This window comes from Theropithecus gelada, chromosome 1 (genome assembly GCF_003255815.1).
Source record: "Theropithecus gelada isolate Dixy chromosome 1, Tgel_1.0, whole genome shotgun sequence".
NCBI classification, from domain to species: Eukaryota; Metazoa; Chordata; class Mammalia; order Primates; family Cercopithecidae; genus Theropithecus; species Theropithecus gelada.
The window spans coordinates 153,576,496-153,601,124 of NC_037668.1; the positions used below are offsets into that span (position 1 = coordinate 153,576,496).

A 24,629-nucleotide genomic window follows, 5' to 3' on the forward strand; every position below is an offset into this window, starting at 1 on the left:
CGATAGTAATTGTTCCATTGTTTTTAGAAAAAACACTTCCTAAGCCTTAATATTCTGCATATATCCTTTGATATCATAAGTAGTAAGTTCTGTCCCTGTGGTTACATCTCCGTACACAACTCCTTAAATAATCTAAACAAATTGTTCCATGAAATAAAGTATTTTTTCATTTCATCTACTGAGATAATTGTCTTAACCCTCTACTTCTAGCATGAAGGCAACTTGAAAACACAGACCTGATATGAAATGACAGTATTCTTGGAAACAAACAGAGCAAGCTTTCACAGTCATTCACAAGCAGAACTAATAACTTTTAGATAATCCTTCATTCCTGCCTGATAATTTGGTTCAGAGGGTTTTAGTGCCCAGAGGACACAAGTTTGGTAAGCCATCATATTTTAAATTAAAAATTTTAAGGGAAGGATGCCTTGAGAGATATAATAGGAAGGAAGCTTAAAAAGAGAGTCTCCATTTGCAAAGAATTTATATTCTACAAAGCAACCAACCAACATGCATCACAGAGCAGACTTATTTGGAAGCCAAGAATTCAGACTAATCATGGATGATAGGTATGTGAAAGTCATTAGACCTTACTATCATCAATCTAGTTAGATTACTCCCAGAAATGTTAATTACATCCCCAGAATCAGATTTCTTCTTTTAGGATATTCTTAAACCTGAAAAAGATAAAACCCGAAGTAACAGAAATTTTACTCTTCAAAATGAGAATTAGTGACTAAATTATATTGCATAAGGCAAGCAAGCTACCCAGCCAGCTTTTCTAAGATAGCAACAGCAGCTACCACTGCTCTTACGTGCTAGACAATGTGCTAAGCGTGACACATGTATTCTTTCATTTAATTATCCTTCAAGAGTCCTTCAACTAGGTATTTTCCAATGTGATCTACAGTTCCTTTTCTCATTTGGGGTACTTGCTGTGTTGACAGTTGAAAGCGCACACATTTAATTATAATGAGACTATGTGACTGTACCATCACAGCTCAAAAAAAAGATCTCGTCAGAAGAAATAAGAAATAGACTCTTACCCATCCACAGCTCCTGCTGAGACTAATGTATTCTCGTCTTGAAAGAGGACCACAGTAACACTTTGCTGGAAATCCTGATAGCACAAGAAAAGAAAAAGAAGATTCTATCTTGAGCATCATAATCTTTACCATCAAGAGAACGAGGTGCTAAAAAACGACTTTTCTCCCCAGACTGACTTAGATGAAGTCTTCTCTAATGAGCTCAATCAGATATATATGCTGACCAAGAGGTAATTTTAGCAAGGATCATTAAGTTTTAGTATATAATACTTCAACTTGTACTCAAGAAACAAACTGGTGACTAAAAGATTTTGCTTATCTGAGCCTACTGCATCTAGTTAGACTCAGCCCTACTAATATGCTGTGTGTATCCTTAGGAAACTTACTTAACTTTCTTGTGCTGGTTTAACCTCTAAAATGTTGCTCTACCTAGATTATACAGGAGTATCAAAAGAATTATGAATAAAAGATTATTACATGTTCTCTGAAAAAGAGGCCCAGTGGAGTCTTACCTCCTAATTGCTATTACCTAACAAGTTATCTTGGCTCAGAACCCGATTAAATGTCTGAAATGTTACTCATTTTAACTTCATACGGCCTCCACTATCTGCCTCCATTCATGCTTGTGTCCTGTTCATGGTGTATAGTTTTAAGTCTTAATGTCTTAGCAGTCATACTTCCCCCAAAATATTAACTTGTACCCTACATACCACGAATATGAAAAAAAATTAAAGTGAGAAAAAGGGCAATTTTTTTAAAGAAAAAGGATATATTATGGGCACTGTTTGAGCTCTGACTGTAAGTTATTAGAGTGGTACTATGTTCTACCCATGTGTTTCTCAATATATTTGATAATATTTTGTCAAATGCTTAAAAATAAGCTGGCCGGGTGTGGTGGCTCACACCTGTAATCCCAGCACTTTGGGAGGCTGAGGTGGGTGGATCACGAAGTCAGGATATCGAGACCATCCTGGCTGACACGGTGAAACCCCCTCTCTACTAAAAATACAAAAAATTAGCCAGGCATGGTGGCGGGTGCCTGTAGTCCCAGCTACTCAGGAGGCTGAGGCAGGAGAATGGCGTGAACCCAGGAGGCGGAGCTTGCAGGGAGCCAAGATTGCACCACTGCACTCCAGCCTGGGTGACAAAGCGAGACTGTCTCAAAAACAAAAAACAAAGAAACAAAAAACAAAAAACGCATCTCTCTGTAGTTTGTATTACGAAAACAACAGGTATTTTTCCCCATAGAAGACTGCATCACAGTACTTAATATGCTTCCTCAAGCTACTCCTCCCGACTTTTCCTAATGAATTCCACTATACTATAGGGGGGTGTGTGTGTGTGTGTGTGTGTGTGTGTGTGTGTGTGTGTAGAGAGATTTTTAGGGATGAGACTCAGTAAGGTGAATTTTTAACATGTGCCTCAGGCAACTCTGATGTACATAGTATTTGAGGTGATGGCTATCTCAATTACCCTGATTTGATCATTATACATAGTGTGCCCCCCCAAAATATGTACAATTATGTTATTAATTTTTAAAAATGTAGACACTGAAATTTAAAAAAAAAAATCATCACTTGAAAGCTTAATGGCATGAGACAACACGATCTTATGTTTAATTCAATCCAATTATTTAAAACCAAAATAAATTTAAAGATATTTATCAACAAGCTTATGTATATTTTAATTCCATCAGTAATATAGGTAAATGTAATTATAATTCAGAAGAACTAAAAATTAGAATTTGAGAACCACAAATGTAGGCGCTGAATAAGCAATAAACCATTGATATCAAATGAAAATCATGAAGATTCTCATTCACTTAATCAATAGCCTCCCATTTATTCTATCCTACAGATAAGATCTGCACACATGTATACATCTGTAAAACCTTACCACAGAAGGAGCAAGTCCTTTTGAATTCTGTTTCTTCTTGGGTTTTGAAGGGGTTTGCTTGTCTGAGGTATTGTGAGCTCCACTGATTTGATTCACTTGCCTATAAAACCCATCTGAAAGATATTCCAAGGAAATTTAGGTTTCAGGATTCTTACATGCTGAATACAACATGTGTACATAAAACTTCAATATTAAGTGATTTTTGACCAAATTGGTGAAATTAGAAGCCAGCAGAGCCAGCTACACTACATCTCCTGTGGTGAGACTATAATGTATAAAAACGGAGAGATGTTTTAACAGCTTTAATAATTGCCAAAACTTGGAAACAACCAAGACTCCATCTCCAAAAAAACAAAAAACAAAGATGTCCTTCAGTGGGTGAATGTATAAACTGTGGTTCATCCAGACAATGGAATATTATTCAGCACTAAAAATAAATGAGCTTGATAAAGCCATAAAATGACATGGAGGAAATGTGACTAGGGGAAGTAATAAGATCAGCAGTTGCCAGGGCTTAGAGGGAGGTAGGGATGAATAATTGGAGCACAGAAGAATTCTAGAGTAGTGAAACTATTTTGTATGATGCTACAATGGTGGACGCGTGTCATTACAGATTTGTCAATATCCACAGAATGTGTAATACTAAGACTATATAACACTAATGTAAATTATAAACTCTGGGTGACAGCATGTGTTGATATAGGTTCACTGATTATATAACAAATGTACCACTCAGGCATAGGATGTTGTCAGTGGGGAAGCCTGTGTGTGGGCAGGACAGGGGCTATATAGGAACTCTCTATACTTTCTGCTCAGTTTTGCTGTGAACCTAAAACTGTTCTACAAAATAAGGTTTATTAAAATTTTTCAAAATAATTTTATTATCTATTTCAAAATAGCTAGAAGAATGGGAGGCCAAGGCAGGCAGATTGCCTGAGGTCAGGAGTTCCAGACCAGTCTGGCCACATGGTGAAATCCTGTCTCTACTAAAAATACAAAAACTAGCAGGGCGTGGTGGCATGCACCTGTAATCCCAGCTACTCGAGAGGCTGAGATAGGAGAATTACTTGAACCCAGGAGGTGGAGGTTGCAGCGAGGTGAGATCACGCCACTGCACTCCAGCCTGGGTGACAGAGTGAGACTCCATCTCCAAAAAAACAAAAAAAAAAAACTAGAAGAGAAGAATTGTAATGTTTCCAACAAACACAAAGAAAAATGTTTGAGGTGATGGATTTCCCAATTACCCTGATTTGATCATTTCATGTTCTATATATGTATCAAGATATCACATATACCCCCCAAAATATGTACAACTATGTTATCAATTTTTCAAAATGCAGAAACTAAATTTTTAATAAATTAACTAAACGTGAACAGTAAGATAATCATCATTGTCTGCTTAATGGCATCACGAGACAACCATGAGTTTATGTTTGAATTCAATCTAATTCTTTAAAATCAGGCTGGGCATGGTGGTTCACACCTATAATTTCAGCACCTTGGGAGGCCGGGGTGGGCAGATCACTTGAGGTCAGGAATTTGAGACCAGCCTGGCCAACATAGTGAAACCCCACCTCTATTAAAAAAAAACAAAAATTAGCCAGGCATGGTGGCGGGTGCCTGTAATCCCAGCTACTCAGGAGGCTGAGCTACAGGAATTGGTGGAACCTAGCAGGTGGAGACTGCAGTGAGCCAAGTTCATGCCACTGCACTCTAGCCTGGGCAACGGAGACTCCAGCTCAAAAAAAATAATAAAATAAAATAAAAAAATAAAAATTCTTGAAAACCAAAATAAATTTAAAGACATTTACCAGTGAGGCTGCGTATTAATATTTTTAAGTCCATCAATAATGTGGGTAAATAGCATTATAATTCAGAAGACAATATGAGATAAATACATGAGTGTAATACTTGTAACAATGACAAAGATCCTGAGATCTGGAACAGTGAGCAGAAATGGGGAATTATGAGTACACGCCCCCTGGCGGTAATCAGATGAAATCACTAACTCTTTCACTCAAAATTAAGTACAGGGTAATCCCAAATCTCTCAGAATTAAAATCTAACCTTTTTTGTTGCACCTGGTATCCCAGACCATAATGTTGCCATCTCTTCCACCTGTACAGAATACAGCTGTGCGGGAAATAAACAGATTATTGAGAGGTTAACAAAACCAGTAAATGACACATATATTTCAATTTAAATTTCCTAGACTATCTATTATGTGCTAGGTACTGTATCTGGCACTGGAGTCAAACATTTAAAAATATATGGCTCAATAACAAATAGGAAAAAGGATTACGAAGAGCTTGAGATACTAATGTTGAACCAAAACTTTATAGAATCACCCCTCTGTAAATTTTTTAAAACCCATATAAAATATATAGTGGTTATAGTAAGAATGACAAGCAACAGTCAAAATACAGAGTGCTTATTATTCTAAATGTTAGCTACTATCCCACATGTTTTATACAAATTATCTCAATCCTTGCTATCAACCTTATTAGGTAGGTACCAAGAGAGGCACAGAGAGGGTAAATAACTTGTAAAGGTATTCCTGGCAGTATGAATCAGCTTACACTCCAAACCTCTAAACTGTATTGGCTCAGTATAAAAATATGGACCAGATCCGTATGAAGTTTGTGAAAGAGGCTGTCTCTGGGATGCAGTGGGATTGGAGAAGGCACTATAGGAGAACTTCAATTTATCTGTAATGTTTTATTCTTTGATCCGGCCACTGCACTCCAGCCTGGGTGACAGAGCGAGACTCCGTCTCAAAAAAAAAAAAAAAAAAAAAAAAAAAAAAAAAAGTAAGCCAAAAAACCCCCTGCCTCCTGTGTGAAAGAGTGAGCACTTAAAACTAATCTACTTGCATTAGTTGTAAATGGGATAAAACACAAAAACAACTATCTGAGGGCTCTGTGGAAACTGAATGAAAACATGCAATTTTGCTTACTGATATACATAATAGTTTACATATTTATGGGGTATATGTGATATTTTGATATCTGCCTGGAATGTGTTATGATCAAGTCAGGGTATCTGGTATCCATCACCTTGAGTATTCATCATTTCTATGTGCTGGGAACATTTCAATTCGTCTCTTCTAGCTGCTTGAAATATACAATATTTTGTAAGGTGACAATAGTCAGGTATCGAACAATGGAACTTATACCTTCTAACTTTATGCTTGTATCCATCAAGCAACCTTTCTTCATTCCACCCTCACACCCACTCACTTTCCAGCCTCTGGTTATCTATCATTTTATTCTCTACCTCCGTGAGATTGTTTTAGCACCCACATATAAGTGAGAACATGTGAAATTTATCTTTTGTGCCTGTCTTGTTTAACATAATGTTGATGTGAATGACATTTCATTCTTTCTTATGGCCAAATAGTATTCAATTGTGTATATACTACAATTTTTAAAAACTCTTATTTGTTCGTTAATAGACAGATTGATTCCGTATCTTGGATATTGTGAATAGTGTTGCAATAATGTGACTGCAGTTATCCCTTTGATACACTGTTTCCTTTTGGCTCTATACCCAATAATGAGACTGCTAGATCAATAGTAATTCTATTTTTTTTTTTTTTTGAGAAATCTTACTGTTTTCCATAGTGGCTGTACTAATTTACATTCCCATCAACAGTGTACAAGAGTTCTCTTTTCTCCACATCCTTGCCAGCATGTTTTGTTTAATAATAGCCATTCTAACTGGGTTAAGATGATATCTCACTGTGGTTATTAGTCATGTTGAGCAGTTTTTCATATACCTGCTGACCGTTTGTATGTCCTCTTTCATGAAATGTCTATTCATGTTCTTTGCCTACTTTTTTTTTTTTTTTTTTTTTTTAGACAGGATCTCACTGTCACTTAGGCTGGAGTACAGTGGTGTAATCACCGCTCAGGGCTCAGGTGATCCTCTCATCTCAGTCCCACCAAATAGCTGGGACTACAGTAGGGCACCACCATGCCCAGCTAATTTTTTTGTTTTTCTTTGCAGAGCCAGTTTTGCCACATTGCCCAGTCTGTGTTTGCCTACTTTTTAATTGTTTTTTCTACTGTTGAATTGTTCGAGTTCCTTGTATAGATTCTACATATTATTCCCTTATTAGATGAATAGTTTGCAAATACTTCCCATTCAAAAGGTTTTGGCATGCAGAAGCTTTTTAGTTTAGTATAGTCTAGTTTATTTATTTGTTCTTACTGTCTGTGTTTTTGAGTTCTTGGCCGTAAAATTTTTGCCTAAACCAATATCCTGAAGTGCTTTCCCTAAATTTTCTTCTAGTTTTGTTTCAGGTCTTACAGTTAAGTCTTTATAATCCATCTTGATTTATTTTTATTTTTTTTGAGACTGAGTCCCACTGTGTCAACCAGGGTGGAATGCAGTGGTGCTATCTTGGCTCACTGCAATCTCTGCCTCCTGTGCTCAAGCGATTCTTAAGCCTCAGCCTTCCAAGGAGCTGGGACTACAGGCGCGCCCACCACGCCAAGCTAATTTTTTGTATTTTAGTAGAGGTGGGGTTTTGCCATGTTGCCCAGGCTGGTCTTGAACTCCTAAGCTCAGGCAATCATCTGCCTTGGCCTCCCAAAGTGCTAGGATTACAGGCATGAGCCACCATGCCCAGCCTATCTTGATTTTCTTTAATATAGTGAGACAGGGGTACAGTTTCATTCTTCTGCATATGGATACTCACTTTTCCCAGCACCATTTATTATATGTTCTTGGTACCTTTATTGAAAAATCAGTTGGCTGCAAATATATGGATTTATTTCTGAATTCTCTTTTCTGTTCCATTGGTCTGTGTGTCTGTTTTTACGCCAATGCCATGCTGTTTTAGCTATATTAGCTTTATTCTTTTTGCTTAGGATTGCTTTGGCATTTGGGTTCTTTTTGGCTCCACATAAATTTTAAGATTGTTTTTTCTACTTCTGTGAAAAATGATATTGGTATTTTGATAGGGATTGCACTGAATCTGTAGATTGCTTTGGGCAGTATGCCCATGGGAAAATAATTTTTCCCATCCATGAGCATGAGGTCTCTTTCCATTTGTCTCCTCTTCAATTTCTTTGATCAGTGTTTTATAGTTTTCCTTGTGGAGATCTTTCACCTCTTTGGCTACATTTATTCCTAGGTGTTTTATTTTTTGGTAGCTATTGTAAATGAGATTGCCTTCCTGATTTCTCTCAGCTAATTCATTATCAATGTATAGAAATGCTATTGATTTTTGTATGTTGATTTTGTATCCTGCAACTTTTAATGAATTTATTAGATCTGAGGTTTTTTTTTTTGGTAGAGTCTGGTCCTGAACTTTTCTTTGCTGGAAGACTTATTCTTGCTTTGATCTTGTTATTATTGATTTGTTCAGGTTTCCTATTTCTTTCTGATTCAGTCTTGGTAGGTTGTGTCTTGTAATCTATCCATTTCCTCTAGGTTTTCTAGTTAGCTGTACACAATAGTTTCTGATGATCTTTTGTATTTCTGTGGTATCAGTTGTAATGTTTCCTTTTTCAGTTCTGATTTTATTTAGACCATCTTTCTTTTTTTCTTGGTTAGTCTAGCAAGTACTTTATTGATTTTATCTTTTCCAAAAACCAACCTTTTGTTTTTCTGACCCTTTTTCTTGCTTTTTAAGTCTTTATTTTATTTAGTTCTGCTCTGCTATTTATTATTTCCCTCTGTTAATCCGGGGTTTGGTTTGTTCTTGCTTTTCTGGTTCCCTGAGGTATACCATTAGATTTTTTTAAAGTCTTTCTACTTTTTTGATATAGATGCTTATTGCTATAAACTTTCCTCTTAGCACTGCTTTTATTGTATCTCATGGGTTTTGGTATGTTGGGTTTCAATTTTCATTTGTTTCAAGAATTGTAAAAATTTCCTTCTTAATTTCTTCCTTGACCCAAGTCATTCATACCATACTGCTTAATTTCCATGTATTTATAGTTTCCAAACTTCCTTTTGTTGTTGATTTCTAGTTTTATTCCATTGTGGTCTCAGAAGATACCTAACATTATTTCAGTTTTTAAAAATGTGTTGAGACTTGTTTTGTGTCTTAACATGTGGTCTATCTTGGAGAATATTCTGTTTGTTGATGAGAAGAATGTGTGTTCTGTAGCTGTTGGATGAAATGTTCTGTAAATATCTGTTAGGTCCATTTGGTCTAATGTGCAGTTTAAATCCAATTTTCTGTCTAGATATCTGTCTAATGCTAAGTGGGGTGTTGAAGTCCTCAATTGCTATTGCACTGGAGTCTCTCTCTCCCTTTAAATCTAATAATATTGGCTTTATATATCTGTGTGCTCCAGTGTTAGGTATATACATGTTTAGAATTGATATATCCTTTGGCTGCATTGATTTATCATCATTGAATAACCTTCATTTCTTCTTACTGCTTTTGACATAAAGTCTGTTTTATCTGATGTAAATATAGCTATTCTTGCTTGCTTTTGGTTTCCATTTGCATGTAATATCTTTTTACATTCCTTTATTTTCAGTTTATATGTGTCTTCACAGGTGAGATGCATTTCTTGTAGGCAGTATATAATTAAGTCATGTTTGTCTATTTGCCCAGTCTGTATCTTTTAAATGGAAAGTTTAACATGTTTACATTCAATATTATTGATATGTGAAGGCTTATTCCTAACTTTATTGATTGACTTCTGGTTGTTTTGTATATCCTTTGTTCCTTCCTTTCTCTGGTACTTTTTATCATTGTGGTTTCATGGTATTCTATAGTGGTAACATTTCAGTCTTTCCTCTCTCTTGTGTGTCTGCTTACCAGTGGTTTTTGTATTTTCATAATAGTAGATATTGTTCTTCACTTCCTGGTATAAGACTCCTTTAAGTAATTTTTGTATGGCCCATCTATGGTGATTAACTTCCTCAGTTTTTGTTTGTTTGGGAAAGACTTTATTTCTCTTTTATTTATGAAGGATAATTTTACTGGGTGTAGTATTCTTGTGTGGCAGGGTTTTTTGTTTGTTTGTTTTTGTTTTTTTCTTTAAGCATGTTGAATATATCATCTCATCCTCTCCTGGACTGTAAGATTTCTGCTGTGAAATCTGCTGTTAGGTCTGGTGGGGTTTCTTTTATAGGTGACTAGATGTTTTTTCTTTGCTTTTAGAATTTTTCACTTTGTCTTTGACTTTTGACAGTTTGACTACAATGTGACATGGAAAAAAACCTTTTTGAATTATATACTTGTGGGGATCTTGGAGCCTCCTGTATGTGGATATATAAATCTCTTGCTAGACTTGGGAAGTTTTCACCTATTATTTTGTTAAATAGGCTTTCTAACTCTTTCATCTTTGTCTTCTGGGACACTGAAAATTCATATATTTGGCCACTTTATAGTGTCCCATATGCCATGAGAGCTTTAGTCATTCATCTTTATTATTTTTTCTCTATTTTTGTCTGACTAGGTTATTTTAAAAGATCTTCAATACTTCTTCAAGTTCTGGGATTCTTCTGCTTGATCTAGTGCATTGTTGAAGCTTTCAAAGGTATTTTGTATTTCATTCAATGAATTCTGTAGTTCAGAATTTAGCTCTATTTTATAATACCTATCTCTTTGGTAGATTCTTCATTTCCTTAATTATTTTTCTGTTTCTTTGTATTGTCTTTCAGAATTCTCTTGTATCTCACTGAGCTTCCTTAGTGTCAATATTCTGGATCATTTTTTCAGGATTTTGTGAATTCCTTTTTGATTGGGATTTGTTGCTGAAGAATTACTGTGTTCCTTTGGATGTGTCACATATCCTTGCTTTTCAATTTCTCTGTGTTTTTATGTTGATATTTGTACACCTGGTGTAATAGTTGCTTCTTCCAATTTTTTGAATTTGGTTTGTAGTGGAGAACATTTTCCTGAAGATGTATCTATGGTGATGGTTGGAAAGGATACTTGGCTTTGGTTCTGGATGCATGCAGTAGCATAGTCTCTACCATTCCTTTTGGCCATAAATAGAGTCAGTGGTATCTGTGGTTTCATTGGTAGATTAGAGTGTGGTTGTTAGTGCAGACTGGTTAAGTTTTGCCAGAAACTGAAATACCAGGTAGGCCAGTCTTCAGGCCTCAGTGGTGGCAGCAGTGGTCTGAGCCTGCTTGTCCTTTGGCTCCAAGGCAGCATACACTGGCACTGGTGTTAATGGATCCAGGCAGGTAGATTCTATGGCCTTCAGATGGCTTACTCAGGTATTGGAAATGGCAGCAGTGGGCCAGGTAGGTGGGCAAGTTCTTGAGCCCTTGGGCAGCAGGTGTGGAGTGATGTGGGTGATGACAGTAGCAGTGATGGAAAAATCCCCTGGAACCCAAGTGTTCCATACTAGTGCTGGCAGTGGCTGTGACAGGTTGGGCAGGCCAGTCCCCAGACCTGCAGGTTGCACGTACAGGTTGATGCCAGCTGTGGTGGTAGCAGCAGATTGAGTAGCCCCAACTTCAGACTCTAAGAGGAGTGCTCAGGCACCACTGGTGATGAACTGAACTGGGCAATCCTCAGGCTTCCCAGATAGTGTGCTTGGGTAGTGGCGGGTATGAAGCTAGGCTGGGTAGAACTGCCCTCGGTGACCCTGGTGGTGCCTGCAGGTGCTGGCTATGGAAGGCAGGGGTGGGGTGATCCCCAGGCTTCCGGTGGAATGCTCAAGTAAAGGGCAGCAGCAGCTATGCTGCAGTACTGACATGGAGAGTGGGGTTGCTTTCCCTGGGAGTATCCATAGGCAGGCAGTAAAGGGACTGGGCTTCGCTTACACCTCTGCCCTGCGGCAGCTCAGAGTGGTGGTGGTTGCAGGCAGTGGAATTTGTCCTTGGGAAGTGTGAAAATGTGCAGCTGCCCCTCCATTCAGGGGAATGAGGTTGCTGTGTGTGGCTCCTAATTCAGCCTGGGTGGCAGGGCAGGACACAGTCTGGTGGGGGCTGGGCTCTGAAAATCAAACTGTGTTACAGCTGCTTAGGACTTGGAGGTTTGTGGGACCCAGTATGATATCTCTCTGGAGCAATGCCTTCATGAAGTCTCCAGGCAGCTCCCTATGTTAGTCTCAGGGTCCATGAGCATCAAGGGGGTCTCCCATGGCTATTATTATTAGGGTTCACAGTGGGTATTTGGGCTGCTGTGTGTCTCACTTCCTCTTTCCCTGCATAGGAAGCCTCTCCAGATTCCTAGCTGATCCCAGTCAAATAGGCTGCTTTACTTTTCTCTCCTTCCTTGCTTCCAGAGCTTCTTGTTACTTCCCTGTTGAATCCCAGTGTTCTCCCTTAGATGATCTATTTGAAGTGTGATTATCTACGATCTCACTATCACTATATCTCACTATTTGGGTTCCACTCTGTGAAAGAGGTGAGTGCCAGATGCATCTAGTCAGTCATGTTGAACCCATTCATCTAATTCAGCACTTTTTAAGTGTCAGGCACTATTCATTCCTTTTAACAGCTTTGGTTGTACAGACTCTCACTCAGGTTCATTTTCCCCCTCTTTTGTTGGAATTTGTTGCCTAAAGTAGAAACTGTTGTTTGGGGATAAAATTTACTCCTCCCTTTAAGTTACCACTTTCCTCCTTTTTTTTTTTTGAGATGGTATCTCGTTCTGTCACCCAAGCTGGAGTGCAGTGGCACGATCTTGACTCACTGCAACCTCAGCCTCCCATGTTCAAGCAATTCTCCTGCCTCAGTCTCCCAAGTGGCTGGGATTACAGGCATGCACCACCACACCCTGCTAATTTTTTATATTTTTGGTAGAGATAGGGTTTCACCATCTTGGCCAGGCTGGTCTTGAACTCCTGACCTCAGGTGATCTGCCCACCTCAGCCTCGCAAAGTGCTGGGATTATAGGCATGAGCCACCAAGTCCAGCCCACTTTCCTCTTAAACACACAATTTTTGGAGGAGAGTCAACATCTTTAGCAAATGATTGGCCTGAGATTAAGTTACTGGGTTTTTTGTTTTGCTTTTTTTGTGTGTGTGTGGTTTTACCTTGAGGACAGCCAAAGTTGCAGCATTAATACCAGGCAGCTAAAATGCAAATTAAAAAATCTGCCATCTTTCAAGTCAGAAGAACCAGGAAAAGGAGACTGGGAGCAACAAGAACAGTCAGAGAGTGAGGGGATGGGAAAACCTGGATACAGCTAGAGAAAGGGAACCCATGGAATTATGATTCCATGTTTAAACTCAGTCCAAGTCTCTGGCTAACCCCTGTACAATATGGGCAAGAGAAACTGAAAGCAGTTTGCAACTGAGGCTTAAACTAAAGAAAATAATTGAGATAAGATCCACTGTCCTCCTGTAGGTGTGATAGTCTTCAATTTGGATCTAAACAAGTGAACTGCCTGTTAAAAAAGGAACACCAACTCTTTTCTAAGCAATATAACAGAATCTAGAATCCATCATACCATTCGCAATGTCCAGAATATAATCTTAAATTACTTGACTTACAAAGAGCCAGGAAAATGAAGTATTCTCAATGGAAGCCAATCCCAAGATAATCCAGATGTTGATTTATCAGATAAGGTTGTAAAGGATACATATCCATGTTAAATGAGTTAAAGAAACGTACACTTGGCCTGGGCAACATGGCAAAACTCCATCTCTACAAAAAATACAAAAATTAGCCGGGTGTGGTGGTATGCACCTATAGCCTCAGCTACTTGGGAGGCTGAGGTGGGACGATCACTTGAGCCTGGGAGGCAGAGGTTGCAGTGAGCAGATTTCACCACTGTACTCCAAACTGGATGACAGAGTAAGACCCTGTCTCAAACAACAACAACAATAACAAAAAAAAAAAGGAAGAAAAAAATATATACATTTGCAATCAATAAAAAGATGATAAATCTCAGCAGGAAACAAATGAAGGTCAGGCACCGTGGCTCATGCCTGTAAACCCAGCATTTTGGGAGGCTGGGTTGGCAGATCCCTTGGACCCAGAAGTTCAAGACCAACCATGGGTGAAACTCTATCTCTACAAAAAATACAAAAAGAAATTAGCCAGGCATGGTGGCATGCACCTATGATCATGCTACCGCCCTCTAACCTGGGCAACAGAGCAAGACCCTGTCTTTAAAAAAAAAAAATAAGAAAATTTTAGAACTGAAAACCAGTATCTGAAATGAAAACATTCACTTGATAGGCCTAAGAATAGACTGGAGAAAATTGAGAAAGTGAACTTTAGGACAAATTAATGGAAATCATTCAATTTGAAGAAGAGAGAGAAAAACAGAACTGAACATTATGTTAAATTAAAGAAACTCGTCACACAAGATCACATATTGTATCATTCTATTTGTATGCATGTGTATAACGGGCAAATCTATAGAGACCGAAATTACTATAGTGGTTGTATAGGGTTGGAAGGAATGAGTGAAAGTACTGCTAATATGTTCAAGTTTCTTTTTGGGTTGATGAAAAGATTCTACATTTAGATTGTGGTGATAGCTGCACAACTCAGTGAATAAACTAAAAACCACTAAAACGTGCACTTTAAATGGATGGATGTTATGGCTTTTTCAGTTTATCTTAAATTTAGGATAACTGAAAAAAAAAGAAAACCTCAAGGACGCATGGGATAATTTAGAAAAGTCAAATATATGAGTAATTGAAAATATATATATACATATGAGTAATTAGGGTACCAGAAGAAGCAGGGAGGAGAGAAAATATGAATAAATTAGGCAGAAAAAATATTTCTTTCTTTTTTTTTTTTTGAGTCAGAGTCTTGCTCTGTTGCCCAGGCTGGAATGTGGAGTGCACACTCACGATCTCAGCTAACTGCAACCTCCACCTCCCAGGTTCAAGCAATTCTCCTGCCTCAACCTCCTGAGTAGCTGAAATTACAGGTGCCCACCACAACGCCCAACTAATTTTTGTACTTTTATTAAAGATGGGGTTTCATCGTGTTGGCCTGGCTGGTCTTGAACTCCTGACCTCAGGTGATCTGCCTGCCTCAGCCTCTCAAAGTGCTTGGATTACAGGCCTGAGTAACCATGCCTGGCCCAGAAAAAATATTTCAAGAAATGATAGAAAAATTCCCTATTCAGTAAAAAGGAATTTACAAATACAAAAGGCTCAGCAAGCTTCAAATAGGAAAACTGTGAAGGGAACCATGACTAGACATACCACAGTCAAACTGCTAGAAACCAAAGACAGAAAATCCTGAAATTAGTCAGGAAAAACAGCATATTATATACAGGGAAATGATTTTAACAACCACAGAGTTTTCAATGAAAGCAGAGATGATAGTGGAACATCTTCAGGCAATGAAAGGAAAAAAAGCTGTTGACCCAGAATTTCATATCCAACAAAAATGTCCTTCAAGAATGACGATGAAATAAGGACATTTTCAGATAAAGAAAAACAAAGGTAAATTATTACCATCAGACTCGCACTATAAGAAATGTTAAATGAAGTTATTCAAGGAAGTGATACCAGAGGAGAGGAAAAAGATGGCATTGCCAGGGAGAAATCATGAGTTCAGGAAGGAAATTGTGGGTTCAGTTTTTGCTATGTTGAATCTGAAGTACCTGCAGAAAGCTTAAGGCTAGGATTATAGATCTGGGTCAACACAAGCAGAATGAAAAACAAAACAAAACTGGTACAGATGAAACTGTCCAAGAAGGTATAGGTTGAAAGCAAAAAAAGGCTAAACACCAAATCCTGGGCCTTGCTAACACTTCAAGCTAGGTAAAAGCAACTATGAAAGAATAAAGAGAAAGCAGAAGGAGTACCAGAGGGAGTGGGATATCACAGATTCTAAGCAAATACTTTTACTGGAATTTTATAAACACTAAAAGTGTAACATATTATAAACACTAAAAGTGTAGCATATTATACAAGCAGAAGAAAAGACCTGGAAAGTTTCACGCTTTCTGATAATTAGATAATAACCTTAGCAAGAGTGATTTCAGGAAGAGGGCTAGATGTGGAAAATAGATTAAACCAAATTAAAGGAGATGGAAAATATGTAACAGTAACTAAAAGAGAACACAGGGTTAAGATATTTGGGAAAATAGGTCACAGGCATTCTTGAGTCTTTCCTAAGGAGAATCAGCCAATAGAGAGGGAGAACTTGAAGATACAGGGTAGTGGGGATACATGCAATGGGGGAAGGTCTTGGGAAGAATCAAGAATGTTTCTCAATTTTAGCTACAAATTGGAATCCCTTGAGGAACTTTAAAAAAATAAATGCCTGGCCCACTTCCAAGAGATTCTCATTTAATTAAAACTTGAGAATGATGAGAAAGAAGGTTCAAATATAGGTAAGTTTGTAGGAGAGGAAATAGAAATAAATTTATAATCAATTTTAATTTTCCACTAAAGTTCTAATACTTGCCCTTTTGCCACACAAAGCACTTATCTGAGTCCATTTTCTTTGCTTTTAGTTGGTAGATACTTAGGGAAGGCAAATTCCGTTAGTATGACTATGTCCAGTTAGAATTATTTGTATCCTACCCAGGTAGGGTGGGAAGAACTGGACCAATGATCTTTTCTACCATGCTACCTACAAAAACCCCCACAAAACACTAAGTATTTATATGGTCCCCTGATTGATTATAGACAGATCAATTGATTTAATTTATTTTGAGACTGGGTCTCACTCTATTGCCCAGGCTAGAGTACAATGGCACAATCATAGCTCACTACAGCCACAAACTCCTGAGCTCAAGCGATCCTCCCACCTCAGCCTCCCAAGTAGCTCGGACTACGGGTGCATACCACTGTACCAAGCTAATTTTTTATTTTCTTAGATATAGGGGCTCACTATGTTATCCAGGTTGGTCTTGAACTCCTGCCTGAAGCCATCCTTCTCAGCCTCCCAAGTTGCTGGGATTATAGGAATGAGCCACCATAATGAGCTCAGATTAAAAAAAAAAGCATTCATATTTCACCTCACTTTTATGTCTACAATATTTTTGTGACCTAAATAGAATAGGTATTTATCTCACAAAATTAGAAAATGAAGGCCCAAGGAGGTAAAAATCACTTTGCCCAAGAGTCCAGAATAAAACAAAGGGCTTCCATGTTTAGTTGCAAAGGTTTGTCCTGTAAGAGGGCTTATGGCTGATGGAGTGAATAGAGCTATTATCTGTTCTGTTTTACCAAAACAAACCACAGGGCTTGGCAGTAGTATCTGATCAGATTAATTTACACTAGAGCACCTATGGACTACTGAAAGCCATGAAAAAAGCCACCTGCCCCAATCTCTAACTCAGTGCCTTTTCTTCTACAGCTCATTGTCATAAGCTGGTTCACATGCAGAGTTGTAAAAATTAAGCAAAAGGACCAAAAAATATGATGTTTTCCATTATTCTGTAGTTAGGTAAATTTTCATTATTTTAACATTATTTTTACAAACTCAGAGTGAACTCTGACACAGGAGTGTAGAAAACTAGAACACAAGCATACCTAACTACTTAAATATGTTAATAAAGTTATGCAGAAATAAGAAAAATCATGCCATAGTTCTCCTTAAAGGTTCCAGTTTCAACTGCAACCACAGTAGATTAAAACCAACTTTCTTAAAAGTCCAAGCCAGGCTGGGCATGGTGGCTCATGCCTGTAATCTCAGTACTTTGGGAAGCCAAGACGGGCAGATCACTTGAGGTTAGGAGTTCGAGACCAACCTGGTTGACATGACAAAACCCTGTCTCTACTAAAAATACAAAAATTAGCTGGGTGTGGTGGTGCACGCCTGTAATCCCAGTTACTCAGGAGGCTGAGGCATAAGAATTGCTTGAACCTGGGAGGAGGAGGTTGCAGTGAACCGAGATCATGCCACTGCATTCCAGCCTGGGCAACAGAGGGAGACTTTGTCTCAAAAAACAGACAACCAGTCCAAACCAGCTTAACCTCCTAAATGGCTCAGGTGAATAAATGAAAACATTTGATTTTTAAAATAGAGTATTTTTTTAAGTGATAAAGGAGATTGTAATGTCTGTCACTATTATTCAGAGATTAAAGTCAGATTACTTCAGAGACTCCTTTGAGATAAATGTTTGTTGGTCCATTAAAAAAAATTTATTTACTGAGAAACAAATGGAAGGAGAAAACAAAACAAAACAAAACAAAAAACAGAAATGAAGAGCTTATTCAGACACCACTGATACATTTTTCCCTAGCTGCCATAGTACTGTGCTGTGTTATATCACTCTTAAATCTTCCTTGTCCATTATAACAATAAAATAAACATAGGAAAATCAATTTTAAGTAATAGTTGAAAACATAATAGAAAATTGGACCATTTGGCCGGGTGCAGTGGCTCACGCCTGTAATCCCAGCACTTCAGGAGGCTGAGGCAGGTGGATCATGAGGTCAGGAGTTTAAGACCAGCCTCGCCAAGATGGTGAAACCCCGGCTAAAAAACAAAAATTAGCTGGCTGTGGTGGCGGGCTCCTGTAATCCCAGGTACTTGGGAGGCTGAGGCAGATGACTGCTTGAACCCGGGGGCTGGAGGCTGGCTTGAACCCGAGGGGTGGAGGCTGCAGTGAGCCAAGATCGGGCCTCTGCACTCCAGCCTGGGTGAAAGAGCGAGACTCCATCTCAAAAAACAAACACAAAACAAAAAACGGGCCATTTAAACCAAATACATGATAAATTGTTAGGTAGAAAATCATGTTCAGTTTATCAGCCTTATAGCTCATTTAGATTTTACAAGTAGAGTTAATGAGTGCCCAGTACAAGGTTTTAACTTCAATGAACAATCAAAGTTAAACAATGGTATCGTAGCTGTTTATAAATCTTCACCTTATGTGCATGACTATATAAAAATTTACCAAAGACTCTTGACTTTCAGAGACAAGCTAGAGATAATGTCCAGAAGAGTGGGCCTAAAACCAATTTAATTTTATTAAGGTTTTCAGTCATATTAGAATCTTAATCACCTGGCTGAGTGCAGTGGCTCACACCTGTAATCCTAGCACTCCGGGAAGCTGAGGCAGGTGGATTGCCCGAGCTCAGGAGTTCTAGATCAGCCTGGCCAACATGGTGAAACCCCATCTCTACTAAAAATACAAAAAAATTAGCTGGGCATGGTGCTGTGCGCCTGTAGTCCCAGTTACTCCAGAGGCTGATGCAGGAGAATCACTTGAACCTGGGAGGCAGCGGAGGTAGCAGTGAGCCGAGATGGTGCCACTGCGCTTCAGCCTGGGCAACAGAATGAAACTGTCTCCAAAAAAAGAATCTTAATCATCTAGGTAGGTAAAGTAGTAACTTTGATAGGGGAAAGGGTAGAAACAATTACAGGTTCTTACCTCCCCACTGTAAAGAAGGTTAAGGAGATGAAAGAGGATAAGCACAAACCTACCTTTCTCAAACTTAGAAAAGGCAACTGACTTGAGGCTGCACTGATGACCTTTGCACGTTCCAATCAGCTCACCAGCTTTCACATCCCAAAATTTGGCTGTTTGATCACCTGCTGCTGTAACCTTTCAAAAATAAGGTAAGCACAATTTAACAAAGCAATCCCTTATCAGTATTTACCCAGATCCTAATGAAATAAAGTCACTTACAAGTTTAAGTTCACCAGGAACCCAGGCCAGGTCAAAGACGGCATTCCAGTGAGCCATCCATTCTAAACAAAGAAAATGGTAAATGTGAAATGTCTAAATTGTATTCTGTGGTAGCCATATTAATAGAAGTTTAAATGCCTGGAAAGCTGTAGTAGTAAAAAGATCAGTAGTCGATCATTAAGAGAAATACAAATCAAAACCACAGTGAGATATCATCTCACGCCAGTCAGAATGGCAATTATTTAAAAAGTCAAGAAACAACACATGCTGGCAAGGCTGCGGAGAGACAGGAATAGTTTTACACTGTTGGTGGGAATATAAATTAATTCAACCATTGTGGAAGACAGTGTGGTGCTTCCTCAAAAGACTTAGAACCAGAAATACCATTTGACCCAGCAAACCTATTACTGGGTATATACCCAAAAGAATATAAATCATTTTATTATAAAGATACATGCATGCATATGTTCACTGCAGCACTATTCACAATAGCAAAGACATGGAATCAACCCAAATGCCCATCAATGATAGACTAGATAAAGAAAATTTGGTACATATACACCATGGAATGCAATGCAGCCATAAAAAGGAATGATATCATGTCTTTTGCAGGGACATGGATGGAGCTGGAAGTTATTATCCTCAGCAAACTAATGCATGAACAGAAAACGAAACACTGTATGTTCTCACTCATAAGTGGGAGCTGAACAACAAGCACACATGGACACAGGGAAGGGAACAACACACACTGGGGATTGTTGAGGGGGAGCACGGAGAGGGAGAACATCAGGAAAAATAGCTAATGCAGCCGGGTGCGGTGGCTCACGACTGTAATCCCAGCACTTTGGGAGTCCGAGGCGGGCGGATCACGAGGTCAGGAGATCGAGACCATCCTGGCTAGCTCAGTGAAACCCCGTCTCTACTAAAAAAAAAATACAAAAAACTAGCCGGGCGAGGTGGCGGGCACCTGTAGTCCCAGCTACTCGGGAGGCTGAGGCAGGAGAATGGCATGAACCCGGGAGGCGGAGCTTGCAGTGAGCCGAGATTGCACCACTGCACTCCAGCCTGGGTGACAGAGCAAGACTCTGTCTCAAAAAAAAAAAAAAGCTAATGCATGCTGGGCTTAATACCTAGGTGATGGGTTGATATGTGTAGCAAACCACCACGGCACACATTTACCTACATAACAAACCTGCATGTCCTGCACATGTACTCTGGAACTTAAAATAATAAAAACAAGGATGCACACATAAAAAATCAGTAGTCAGCACCCTTTGGCATGAGCAAAGATAATTTGTGGACTCATAGAAATTACACATTCCCTTATTTACCACATGAGAACTAACATCTGATGTCAAATTCCTTTCCATGAGTTCACTAGTAATATATTCTCTAAAATGGAATCTTTCTGAAACATATTCCAGTTCAAAAATCTTCATGATACTGGCTGGGCACAGTGGCTCACACCTGTAATCCCAGCACTTTGGGAGGCCAAGGCAGGCAGATCACTTGAGGCCAGGAGTTAACCAGCCTGGCTAACATGGTAAAACCCCATCTCTACCAAAAACAAACAAACAAACAAACAAAAAACAAAAATAAAAAGAACTTCATGATGCTCTCTGAATGGAATGTAAAATACTTTAGTTTGACATTCAACATTTTGCATTCTTTAGTCTTTATCTTGGTTGCAAGCCTCATCTCTCACTGTTTTCGATATCTTATTCCAACCAAATTGGTCATTTCCTATTTTATTATATCCTATGCTTTTCCATCTCTAGACCTTTGCTAATGCTTTTCCCTTCACCTGGAGTACCCCCTTCCATTTCCACCGGTCTAAATACCATAGTCCAACACAAATGCCCCATTCTTCATAAATTTTCCTAGCCTTCTTTACTACATGAGAGTTTTCTCTTTGACACCAGTGTGTTTTCTTTCTACTTCTGTATAATTTATAGCCTTTGTTTTATTTATTTCAACACTTGACTTATAGGTTCCAAATTATCAGCTTCTTAAGGTTAGAAGAACTTTGCTTTATACCTGAAAAATGTTTGATCAATATAAATATTTTAAAGCAACACTTCTCTAACCACATTAAGTGTTAAAGATTCAACTTTTTGAAGGAATTGTTTTTAATCCTAAAATGTATTTTTCTTAACTTTGAGTAAAGGCATTGTCATAGTTAACAGTTATTGACAGATAGGTAGTCCACCATTCACATCTAACCTGGTCCCTAAAAAGACTTAATCAGAAGTTAACATAATCGGGAATGTGTTATATATACTTCAGATGTTTGTCCCTTCCCAAATCTCATGTTACAATTTAATCCTGAAAGTTGGAGGTGGGACTTAATGGAAGGCATTTGGGTCATGGGGGTGTATCCCTCATGAACAGATTAATGCCCTCCCTAAGAGGTGAACAGATGAGTGACTTCTCACTCTATTAGTTCCCTGGAGAGCTGATTGTTAAAAAAAGAGCTTGGTACTACCCCTTTCTCTTGCCATGTAACCTCTGTATTCATGGGCTCCTCTTTGCTTTCTGCCATGAGTTGGGGCAGACTGAGGCCTTCACCAGATGTCTAATCTTCTAGCCAGCAGAATCATGTACCAAATAAACCTTTTTTCTTTATAAACTACCCAGTCTCAGTTATTCCTTTGTAGCAACACAAGACAGACTAAAACAGAATGTGTTCAAATAATAATACACTTGAGGATCTGTAAAGTTTTTTAAATGTTAAAACAAAAATTGTAGACCTAGACTTACCTTTGAAGCACTTCTTTCTGAAAGTTTGTGATTCAGTGTTATACAATCGAACAAAGCCTTCTTCATTGGCAACTGCTAGTACATGTTCCATATTGGGAGCTAAAGCAGAAATAAAGAATAAAATATATGAAGAGTAACACAAAAATTTTTTTTTTTTTTTAGACGGAGTCTGGCTCTGTCACCCAGGCTGGACTGCAATGGCACGATTTGGCTCACTGCAACCTCTACCTCCTGGGTGCAAGTGATTCTCCTGCCTCAGCCTCCCAAGTAGCTGGGATTACAGGCATGCACCACCACACCCAGCTAATTTTGTATTTTTACCAGAGATGGGGTTTCACCATGTTAGTCAGGCTGGTTTTGAATACCTAACCTCAAGTGATCCACCTGCCTCAGCCTGCCAAAGTGCTGGGATTACAGGCATAAGCCACTGCGCCCAGCCACAAAACTTTTTAAGCTTCCTCAAAACCACCAAAATTTTCTTCACATAATCTCTTATTTAGAGAAGGGCTAAATCGAGGGTTGTACTTAAACAAAACAGGAGTGGTACTGGCCAATGGCAAACAAAAGCATATGATGATGTAGGCCGCCAGCAGGCTGAGTCTATTAGTTTTGTTTTTTTTTTTTTAATCATATTTTTATTTACGTATTTTTACCACAATCATGACTACGTAATAGGCTATTAGTTTTTATTTGTTTTTGAGACGCAGTCTCCCTCTGTCACCTAGGCTGGAATGCAGTGGCGTCATCTTGGCTCACTGCAACCTCTGACTCCCAGGTTCAAGCGATTCTCTTGCCTCAGCCTCCCCAGTAGCCGGGACTACAGGCGTGCACCACCACGCTCGGCTAATTTCTGTGAGGAGTCTATTAGTTTTAAATTTCCTTTTCACAACTTTTTCTCTCCCCTCAAAACTATTATGGGTGGAGATAAGTACTTCCATTTCTTTCTTTTTTCTTTTTTTGGAGATGAAGTCTCACTCTGTCACCCAGGCTGGAGTGCAATGGCACAATCTTGGCTCACAGCAACCTCTGCCTCTCAGGTTCAAGTGATTCTCTTGTCTCAGCCTCCCAGGTAGCTGAGATTACAGGCATGCGCCACTACGCCCAGCTAATTTTTTGCAATTTTAGTAGAGATGGGGTTTTACCATGTTGGCCAGGCTGGCCTCGAACTCCTGACCTCAAGTGATCTACCCGCCTTGGCCTCCCAAAGTTCTGGGATTACAAGTGTGAGCCACTGCACCCAGACCCGCCTTGGCCTCCTAAAGTGCTGGGATTTCAGGCCTGAGCTACTGAGCTTGGCCAAAGTACTTCTATTTCTGTTCATATATTCCCCAGTGAGTCACAGAAAGATACATTCAACCAGATCAAAGGGTATGTATCTACTGGGTAAAACAGTTTTCATTGTAGCTGAACCTTTGCAACCATTTCCTTATATTGGTTTTTTAAAAATGGTGCTATAATAATCCTATGCTTTAGAAGAAATATAGTTATGCTAATGATGCATAGAGATTAAGAAAAGTCTATTTTATAAATCAAAAGACAACAGTTTTTACAAAAACTCTAACATCTACCTAGTTTACTTTTTGAAGTATATTTGCCCTGTAAATGTGAAATAGATCATTTCTGTCCAAGCCTTGCCTAGAGAGTAATTCTCTTACCAGAAGAGAAGGTACATCCAAAAGGAGGAACCGGGACTCCTGTTTCTCCATAAGAAGTGTGCTCATCATTACCACTGCATTGATAACCAGTCAGAAGGGATTGTAGAGGGTATTGTGAAGACCATCCTAAAACAAGACAATTCCTTATAGAATTCCAATAGAGCATCACATTTCAGCATTTTTAACAAATCCAGAGGTAAATATTTGTTCTTAAGAAACTTTAGATATTAACATAGATCCACGTACTATTAATATCTATGGAAGACACTGTTTCTGGTATTTCCTTAAAAGAGTCCTAAGGAAAAAATGAAAAAGCACTTCCAACTTCTGGGGAGGTATAGCTTTGGGCTTACTATCTAAAATGAAGACTCTCACTAGCACATTGAGATTAGAAGAAATAAGAGGCCTTTGCATATTAAGAAAAATCTTCCTCCTTCTCCTACCAAAGAGACAACCACAAAAGCATTCCATTAAAACTGTTATCCCTTTCTATTAAATTCTTATGCTGGAACATCATACAAAATCCAGTGGTCAAAGAGCCAAAGAAAATAATATATATCAATGCAACTACTATAGCCAGTAACATATTCACCAAATTTACTTTCTTTTTCCTTTACTGCTGAAATTGTAGGAATCTAAAATGTTAATAGCAACGCTTATAGTATCTTAAATGATATTAGAGAAATTGTAAAGTGAAGCGTTATGTACCTACCCCTAGTCAACATTTAGTTAGCCCTGGCTAGTGGCAGTGGGTCAGGCAGTCTTTACAGGAGGTCTTGAAAG

General features: G+C 38.6%; 1 protein-coding gene across 3 annotated transcripts in view; it reads right to left on the reverse strand.

The window, feature by feature from the left end:
* DTL (denticleless E3 ubiquitin protein ligase homolog) overlaps positions 1-24,629 on the reverse strand; it is a 67,574-nt gene that overhangs the window by 36,258 nt on the left and 6,687 nt on the right. For 2 of the 3 annotated variants that reach the window (XM_025383609.1, XM_025383600.1), the window contains exons 2-7: positions 22,192-22,290; positions 19,432-19,493; positions 19,227-19,347; positions 5,010-5,075; positions 2,943-3,055; positions 1,047-1,120 (exon numbers count right to left, since the gene is read on the reverse strand). In XM_025383609.1, coding sequence (XP_025239394.1) covers positions 1,047-1,050 — 4 coding nt within the window. In that variant the 5' untranslated portion in view covers positions 1,051-1,120; positions 2,943-3,055; positions 5,010-5,075; ... (1 more) ...; positions 19,432-19,493; positions 22,192-22,290. Of the gene's footprint in view, positions 1-1,046; positions 1,121-2,942; positions 3,056-5,009; positions 5,076-19,226; positions 19,348-19,431; positions 19,494-22,191; positions 22,291-23,846; positions 23,973-24,629 lie in introns of all 3 variants that reach the window. The other variant, XM_025383593.1, reaches the window with a different exon arrangement.